Below are 9,812 nucleotides of genomic sequence, written 5' to 3' on the forward strand. Positions count from 1 at the left end.
GATATTATAAAGATTGATAGAATTTGAGATGGGTCTGACTCCTCATTTAATAAGACTTTTTTGAATTGGAGGATCACCTCATCTTATAACCCAATAGGCTTGAGCGTGTCTAATCGGTGCGAAACTCTAACATGTCTATTGATGGAGATAATTACTGACCTTAACTCCTCACCAGTTGGACACACACTCAACTCAACTGAACCTGAACTCTGATACTATGATACTATGATAGAATTTGAGATGAGTCTGACTTCTTACCCAATAAGGCCTTATTGAATAGGATGATTATCCCCTCTTATAACCCAGTAAGTTTGAACGTGTTTAGTCGGTGTGAGACTCTAACAAAGTATTACAAAGTTTTATATTTCTTGTTGCCTTAATTAGGGGTGAAGTTTATCTAATATCATTAACATTATGAGTTAATGATACAGACCAATAATGTGTAAGAATGTTAAACCAAAGTACGGTTGATCTAATAAATTATATTTAATATAAATAATATTATTAGCTAAACTTTTAAATATTTAAATTCAATAAAACAATAAAGTTAAGTTTGATCTATTTGTTAGTAATTAGATAGTTTCCTCCAATATTTTATTGTTTTGAAAATGCGATACTCGTAATGAATACTAGCTAGAACAATATACAATTTTTTTTTTTTTTTTTCGATTAGTAGATTAAAAAAATAATTAAAGCTTGCAATAGATGTAATTTTTAGCCAAAAGAAAAAAAAAATAATAAATAAATAAATAAAACTTACATGGGAATTGGGGAAACACTATGGAAGTAGCTTCTCAAGGGAGATAATAGAAAATCTTACAATTCATTTTTAACTCATGTTAGTGGCAGTTGAAAATGTTCATTCAAAATACATGAAAAAATCGATTAAAGAATTTGTCTGAAATGATACAACTAACTACGAAATGAAATATATGATGTTAGAAGTTCCCAATTAATAGTTATCAATCTATATGTAAACACTAGAATTGTATTTAAAAACTTACAAGTAAATATATTTTCTGTAGCAAAGGCTTTTATTAAAAACACTTGTAGATGGTTCTTAGAAGAAAAGTTTAATTCACGATAAGATCGATTTAATAAACTAATCAAATTTTTTTTTTTTTTTGTTTGGTTTTAAGTTTTAATGCTTTTTAATGCTACCAAAAATATTACCATAGAAAATTTTGATTTACAAGAAATATATAGGAAAAGACTACTTACTGAAAATGGTTTTGTAAATTTAAGAATATGTATGTAAAATATTCCTTTCAGACAAAAAATGAGATAATTGTATATACCTCCTTGGGGTTTTGATCTAGTTCCAGATCCTGTAGTTTCAACTATAAGGATAGACCCCTTTGAATCTAATAGACCCCTCTGTAGTTTAAGTCCCCTTGTCATTAAATTTTGATTGTTAAAATAAAGGCAATTTGATAATATCCACTAATTCATAATAGTGTAAATTTCAACGGTTTATTAACAGTTCATTAACAACAAGGATATATTTGTTTTAATTGTATTTAACTCCTAATGTATGATATCATACATTAGGAGCATTAATGCTATTAACTCTTTTAAATTTATCAATCTGATAACTTACTATTAATCTTTCAACAAGTTGAAAAAAAAAAAAAAAAAAAATCACCGAAAAAGATGATATGAAGGAGATGAATGGTGGGCTGCACAAAAAAGACATCTGGTATAATTATGAAAATTAACTTTGGACTATAATAAATATTAGATCTTATATTAAATCACAATGCTTGGTGTATGTAAACTTACATGGGACAGTCCCGCCATATCATAGTGTTGATGTTGATGACCGCTCAATGAAACCCATTAAAGGGTTGCAGCTGGATGGAACTAATGGCACCCATGTTGCTGCGCAAATCAAGGTCCAAGGCTCCATTTTAGGCCCAAATGACTGTTTCTTGGGACCTTAATAAAGTTCATCATGTTTTCTAATGTAAACCTACGACACTTTCAGAGTAAATCCATAACTTCGACCCTCTCAAAGATAAGCTCATGATATTCTCTAACATAAGCCGACCACACCACACTCTAATCAAAGATTTGAGGACATACTCTCTCACAAGGCTCACTCATTTCTCACAAAGACAATCTTGCCTTAAGGATTCGACATATTTCACAAACGACGACCTACAACGACTCGTTAAGGCAAAACAATAATAAGTATTTCTTTCACTGTCCAAAGGCCGAGTGGACCCAAGCCACTGCACTAGGACATTTATTTGGCGGATTATGGTGTGGCAGCACTGGCAGGTAAGAAAGTCCAATAGGAATCATTAGAATTGAAATGTCTATTTCAATTAGGCCCACTTGGGTGGACTCTAATTAGACATTTCAATTTTAATGAGCGTGAAAACTCTTTTTACAAAAAACCCAAGAAAAATATTTTAAAGAATTACTCTAAAACTCCCAAAATCATTTCACTATTCGAGGCAGCAAAAGCATAAGTCTTTAGGGGAACGTAACCAAAGTTTGATGTAAAGATAAAATGGTATCCAAAAGGTTTGGAAATGATAAATACCAATTTTTTGTCATGTTCTGTTAAGATTTTATATCTGTTAAAAAACAAAAATAGTGAAAAGATTGAAATACCTACCGATCTCTATTCCCAACGCACGCTAGTAAGGGGTAGTTCTACTGTTTATCACTGAACTTTGCAGAAAAATGCTAAATCCTGTCAAAAAATCGATCAATGACGCAAGAGAGTTGTGCAAACGGGCTTGGGGTGAGAATGAAATTACTATACTGTCTTTTAGCAGACAAAAAATCTTTAACAGAATATGACAAAAAATATTTGTTTGTCATTTCTAAACCTTTTGGGTGTCAATCTGTCTTTATACCAAACTTTGGATAGATGGAAGTCGTTCGGCCAAGTCTTTATCACTGAATTTCAGAAAGCTCCAACTCAATGAAAATATACTATTCATCAATTACAATATTTTTTACGTCTTTTAAAATTCTGATTTCTCAGAATTTTTATATTTTTAAAGAACGTCTAGGTTCTTTAATTTACAATAAATCCCTTCAAATTAAACGATTTTATAAGGCACTACAAAGAAAAAGGCCTTTTACAATAGGATATGTGATGTCACATAAATGATTTAATTTGCCACAACTTTGAAGTACTTTTCAGCATGCTACAACTAATTAAAGGAAAGTGAGCGTTGCAACTAATCAAAAATTTCACTTGATAAAATATCCAATACACGTAGGTACTAATAGCGGATGGCTGATTTAAAGATACAATTCATTTCAAACATTTGATTGAATGTTTATATGAACATTTTGAATACTTTAGTAGGTGAGGGAATTAAGACAATCTAATTATATAGTTCTTCAATTAATTAATTAACAATATAATAGACATAATTATTGAATTATTTATCTATTTTAATTAGGCAACCTTATTCTCTGATTTTATTACACAGGGATCGGTAGGAGATTCCCTAAGAATAAAGACAATTTTCATCGCTGTCTAGCCTGGTTTACTGGACCGAAATTCCTTAAATTAATATTTTTATTTTCTTAATTTAAACTATAAATTTAAAAGGAAATAAATGATTACATAAACCCCGAATCTTATAAGGTATTTCTTATAAACTAAAAAACATTTAAACCTTTAAAGAAATAAAATATTTGACTAAAAATCTAGTCAATGCGGAAATTTGATTGAGATATTGAACAACTGAGTCTTTCTTTCACACCGAAAACACAGCATATTCATGTTAATGCAATATATGCACCACAAATTAAATGTATATATTCATTTATTAAAATATTATCACATATATTTTCACTTGAAATTACGAAAAATAATAATTATTATCATATAACTAATCGTGTGTTGTTCTTAAAATAAATAAATATTTTTAAAAACAGGAATATACATTTAACATTTGTTGTGCAAGCGTTTTTAGCAAGCTTGGACTTAATGATAGCTCGGAGAACGCAAAGCTCAACGGGATGAGCTAAATGGATAGTTGTCTCACAGGTTACGAATAAGCTTTATTCCCAAGAATCAATGAGATAAATTTGATATCAGATCATGTAATTTCTGAATTAATGTGATTGGCTAATCATGGGATTAAGTTCCTATGATAAGCCACAATCTCTGAAATCCCTCAAAGAACCATTATCAAATTATTGTATAAATACCTCTAAAAAACTCATTGTAAAGGGTTAACAATTCTAGAGAGATTAGATTTATTTTTGTACTCAAAGCATTAATAAGATAACAATGGATGTAGGCTTAATTTTGAACTTGTTAAACCACTTTAAAATTGTTCGTGTCCTTTATTTGTTATTCTTTGTTGATTTTAATTAATCAAGCGCACATCCAATCCGATTCCACCAAAGTCAATTGGGTTTCGCTAATTGTTACGTAAAATCGTGACAACAACATTCTATGGTTAATAAACATATCATATAAACCAAACATAGTTGATATATTTTTTTCATTTATTTAATTTTCATGTACTAGTCAAACATACCCTTGTCGTTTTATCATCGCGACTAATATTCACCAAACTTTTATCTTCTAATCAGTGGAAATTTGATTGATAATGAAACAACTGAATTAGTCAAAATCGGCTCCCAGAAACTAGTTCTTCTGGATAAAATATATTTCAATTTTTTTCTTTAATTTATATGCAATTGATACTTAAGTGCTGACTTGATTATAATGTGGAAAATGGCGTTTAATTGACTTGAACCTCAGATTGTTTGCTTGATTTGTACAGTAGGATTAGTGTACGAATTATAAGCAGCAATAATCAATAATTAAGTAATGTTAATTATGATTATTAATGGCCTCTAATTATATTTACATTAATTATTATATAACTTAATTACGACTTATTGCTTCAATATGAGCCCTAAATGTTTGAGAACTTAAATATAAACCACCATCAGGTAGTTTGATAGTAAAAAAGCAAAAAAAGTTATATGAGTTCTTGAGTTCAAGTCCCTATTAACACTAATAGAGGTGATCACTAAGAGACTTATCCGATCGTCAACTTCAAAGGTACGAGGGATTAGTTGAGGGGTGAAACATAAATTTATAGTCTTTGATTTAATATAATCCAACGGATTTAGATAAGAAGTTGAGGTTAATTATTTCTTAATTCCAATTAAGCAATTTTTAAGCCATTGAATTATCTTAAATCAATGATCACAAATTTTTATTACAAATCTGGATAAAAAATTTGTGTTACAATAGTTTAATCCAAAAACAAATATGTATAAATATATATATATATATATAAACTATGTACGCCTTCACTTCCTTCGGTCTTCAACAAGTTTGTGGAATTGCATTTCGGTATTATCTCTTTTTTCTCTATAATGTTGGGTCAAAATTGGAGGTTGGATGTGTTCTGTCTATATCTTAATACTAGGTGACAGTGACACTAGTCATGACAAATAGCTCAAACAAATATTAAATAAAGTATAATTTTCTTTATCTTATAAAATTATATTTCTCTTTGATTTTTCATGATAACGTGCTTTTAGATAGGAACTTCACAAGACGTCAATCGTGTCATGTCAGCATTCGTGTTCAATCGGTCTGTAATGAATTCATACAATGCACCAAACCAGTTGAGCACAGGTCAGACATTAAAATTATGGCTTCCTCTAGACTGCGTTTCTTTCTTTCTCTATATTTCATTTACTATTTTGATCTCACCGTTGCCGATGAGCTACAATCTCTGTACCATGACTGTTATGTCAACAATGGTAATTATACCACCAATAGTACTTACAAGGCAAACCTCAATCACCTTCTAAATTCCCTCACCAACACTACCCCCATATACAATGGATTTTACCATTCCTCTTATGGGAAAAATCCTGACAAAGTTTATGGAAGTGCAATCTGCAGACCAGACATGGATCCGGACACTTGTCGCGATTGCGTAACTGTCGCGACTCGGAACCTGGCATCTCTCTGTCCCAACTTTAGGATGGCGATCGGCGGATATGATGATTACAACTATACCAACTGTATGTTACGTTATGCATACTATGACATGATAGGCGTAATGGAAAACGCTCCTTATTTTTTTGTGTATTCACTAAGTAACATTACAGAAAATGTGGAAGAGTTCAATCAGACACGGCAGAGCTTGTTGCAGAGGCTAATAAGTCAGGCTACAGCTGGGGGTTCTAACAAGTATGCTGCTGGAGAAGAAGCTGTTTCAACTATTGTAACATTATATGGACTTGTCCAGTGTACTCCTGACTTAACCGAAAGTAAATGCAATGAGTGCCTCATTGATGCTAATAAACTTTTGCCAAATTGTTGTGATACAAGGCAAGGTGGAAGAGTAATTACCCCAAGCTGTAGTTTTAGATACGAGACAAACGAATTCTACGAGTCTTCAATTGCAGGACCTCCAGTCTCCCCTCCTACACCATCAACCAATACCACAACTCAGAAAGGTAATCACTATAGATACGAATTACCTTTACAATAAAGTTCTTTCACTGTCTTCAGTAGATAGAGATATCTAACTTTGCAACAAGTTTTAATCTGAACAAAGTTCTTGGATGCTGCAGGAAAGAATAATTATATTATCATCATTATAGTGGTTGTTTCGGTCGTTACATCTGTGATACTAATCATAGGCATCATCATCCTTTTAAGATGGAGGAAACGGAAGGAGAAAAATGAAAGTAAGTTAGTTTTGTTTCTGTTCTACTTATTCAGAAGACTTAGGTGTTTCTGTTCTACTTATTCAGAAGACTTAGGCTCTGTTCTGATTTAATGGAAGTTTTTTTTCTTGAACTTGAGTAATATAGATTTCCACTTTTGAAAAACTGGTGGGGATAACTCCTGAATTCTGATTTCAAATGAGATGTTTTAGTAAGTAAAAATTTACCGATATTATAAAAGCACCAGAGAAGTAGCTCATGAATAAGACTAAACTATTGTTGTTTTGTTGTTGCTTACTACTTGATCTCATGGAGATGTGGAAGAAATAAAAGATACAGAGTCCTTGCAGTTCGACTTTGGCACCATCCAGATTGCCACAGATAACTTCTCTGATGATAATAAGCTTGGACAAGGTGGATTTGGTGTGGTATACAAGGTAAGAAATTTCAATTTAACAAGGTGTTAAATTCAAACCTTCGAAGACAAGCTTTCACATTTTCTTGATATGCCAGGGCACGCTTTCCAATGGACAACAAGTAGCTGTCAAGAGACTGTCTAAGAATTCTAAACAAGGAGAAGCAGAATTTAAGAACGACGTCCTACTAGTTGCCAAACTTCAGCACAGAAATTTGGTTAGGCTCTTGGGATTTTGCTTGGAAGGAAAAGAAAGGATTCTCGTCTACGAATTTGTGCCTAATTCAAGTCTCGATCAGTTCATATTCGGTATGATTCTACTTTGTGATCTCATTTAGGAAGAATGCCTAACAAAGATTACCCAAAAACACCCCTTACGTTTGTTAATTTACTCAACACCGCTATAATAAAAACATTAAAAATTACAAAAACACATCCACCCACACATTAAATATCGATAGTTGACCACCACCGCCGAAGGGTGGCTGGAGTCGCCGTAGCGGCACACTGACCGACTGGATATGGCTGGTCATGCACCGAGATGACCTTTTCCAACCAGATCTACCATGGATCTGGCCAAAAAAGGCTAGATTTACGGCTAGATCTGGCTGCAATTGGTCGTCAACGACGGCAACAGCCAAAGATATGGCTGTCGTTGACGACTAGCTACTGCCAAAGATTTGGTCGTCAACGGCTAGATCTTTGGCAGTAGATCTAGCCGGAAAAGGCTATATCAGCGTACTACAGGCTAGATCCAGCTGATAGTGTGATATTATACTAGATTCTGGCCACCTTCTAGCGGTGGTGGCCAAAATCAGGCAAATGTGGGTGGTGGGGTGTTTTTGTCAGTTTCTAAACTTTTTTTGGGGGGGTGTTTAGTTAAATTAACAAATTTACGGGATTTAAAAATAAATTGGATAAAATATAATATTATTTTTAGAATAAGAAAACAAATGTATATTTTGGAAATGATAGGGGAAAATATTGAAACAAACGGATCCTTGGTAATTTACTGATGTTCGATGAATATACCTATGCACATATGATTATGACGAAAGCTTGAACTAGTTATTCAAGCTTTGTGTACCTGCTTTTGCTAAGTACTCTAGTTTTCAATTTCAAATCCTATAATGTTGCAAATTGTAGATCCAATCAAATGTGAATATATGGACTGGGAAAGGCGTTACAAGATCATAGGGGGCATTTCTCGAGGGCTACTCTATCTCCATGAAGACTCTAGACTTCGAATTATTCACCGTGATCTCAAAGCAAGTAACATTTTGTTAGATTTAGACATGAATCCGAAAATTTCCGATTTTGGGATGGCAAAATTGTTTGAAGTAGATGAAAGTCAAAGTGATACAAATCAAGTCGTAGGAACCTTGTAAGTATAAATAAAGCTTAATTATTTACATATGGAAGAAATTCATGTTCAAAAGTGTGATGACAAAATGCTATATATAGGTTAATAAGAACAATTAAAAAAAAAAAAAAATTATGTCTCCATATTCTAAGAGGAAAATGAAAAGCACTATCATTTTAATAACGAGAAACAAAACTGGTTTTCTTGATGATTATATGCAGTGGGTATATGGCTCCAGAGTATATAAAGTATGGGCGATTCTCAGTTAAGTCTGATGTCTATAGCTTTGGTGTTCTACTTTTAGAAATTGTAAGTGGTCAGAAGAGAAGTGGTTTTGGAAGCAAAGACGAATCAGACGACCTTCTAACTTATGTAAGTGTAAAATAATATAGCTCCATTTCTCTTATATAATATAAAATTTCCCTTCCAAATTTGATGGTGAATTTTGTTATAAATTTACAGGCATGGAAAAGTTGGAATGAAGAATCGACTGTAAATCTAATAGATCCTACTATGAGGGATAGTCCAACAACAGAAATGATAAAATGCATCCACATTGCGTTATTATGTGTTCAGGAAAGTGCATCTGACAGACCAACCATGGGTTCAGTTGTTTTCATGCTTAACACCGACTTTGTCAATCTCCCAGCGCCTTCAAAACCTGGATTCTATATGCATAGTTCATCAAAACCAGTGACCACATCATCATCTTTAGAGCGTTCTGGGTCAAGTAACTTGAATCGACACCGAATTGAAGGAGTCCCATTATCACAAAATGAGGTTTCAATTACCGAGCTATATCCTAGATAGTATGAGTGAAGGTGAAGTATTCATTATGCATTTTTGTTCTTCTATGTTATGTTATCACTCTGCTCCAATATGCGTTGTATTTATTCCAAAACAGAGTTATGCTCAATTAGAACTTTTATTAAGCACTGGGTGGGTGGACATTTTCAGTAATTTTTTAAATAAGAAAAATTGGAGTTGAAATACAGATCTTTGGCTGTAGATCTAGCCTTTTCCAGTCAGATTCATCATGGATCTGGCTGGAAAATGCTAGATCGGCACACTACCGGCCTGATTCAGCCGATAGTGCACCCTTACACCAGATTTTGACCAGTTTCCGATGATGGTGGCCAGAATCTGGTAAATTTGGGTTGTTGGGGTGTTTTTGTTAATTTAAAAAAAAAATTGGGGTTGTTTAGTTAAATTAATAAATTTAAGGGGTTTAAAATGAACTGAATAATTTAGAATTATATTTTGAAAATAGGTGAACCAAACACAAATTTTGTGTTAATTTTATTGGGAAAACTAGAATAATTTTTCCGATATATGTACCAAACGGAGCCT

General features: G+C 32.7%; 1 protein-coding gene across 1 annotated transcript; it reads left to right on the forward strand.

Annotated features, from left to right (window-relative positions):
• The first annotated feature begins 5,653 nt into the window (after window positions 1-5,653).
• On the forward strand, window positions 5,654-9,376 carry LOC116113202 (cysteine-rich receptor-like protein kinase 25). The gene is made up of 7 exons (XM_031399354.1): window positions 5,654-6,471; window positions 6,589-6,705; window positions 7,000-7,121; window positions 7,198-7,256; window positions 8,244-8,483; window positions 8,684-8,834; window positions 8,925-9,376. Exons 1-7 carry the CDS (start codon window positions 5,655-5,657, stop codon window positions 9,270-9,272), a joined length of 1,854 nt encoding a protein of 617 aa, XP_031255214.1. The 5' UTR covers window position 5,654; the 3' UTR covers window positions 9,273-9,376.
• The last annotated feature ends 436 nt before the right edge of the window (window positions 9,377-9,812 follow it).

The sequence above is a fragment of the Pistacia vera genome, unplaced genomic scaffold (assembly GCF_008641045.1).
Source record: "Pistacia vera cultivar Batoury unplaced genomic scaffold, PisVer_v2 Contig674, whole genome shotgun sequence".
NCBI lineage: Eukaryota > Viridiplantae > Streptophyta > Magnoliopsida > Sapindales > Anacardiaceae > Pistacia > Pistacia vera.

Bases quoted from the DNA above. Each gene is read 5' to 3' on its own strand.
- LOC116113202 (XM_031399354.1), top strand. From the start codon at position 5,655: ATGGCTTCCTCTAGACTGCGTTTCTTTCTTTCTCTATATTTCATTTAC. The intron at 6,706-6,999 runs GTAAGTTAGTTT...GATCTCATGGAG, and splicing joins ACGGAAGGAGAAAAATGAAA to ATGTGGAAGAAATAAAAGAT. The intron at 8,835-8,924 runs GTAAGTGTAAAA...ATAAATTTACAG, and splicing joins CAGACGACCTTCTAACTTAT to GCATGGAAAAGTTGGAATGA.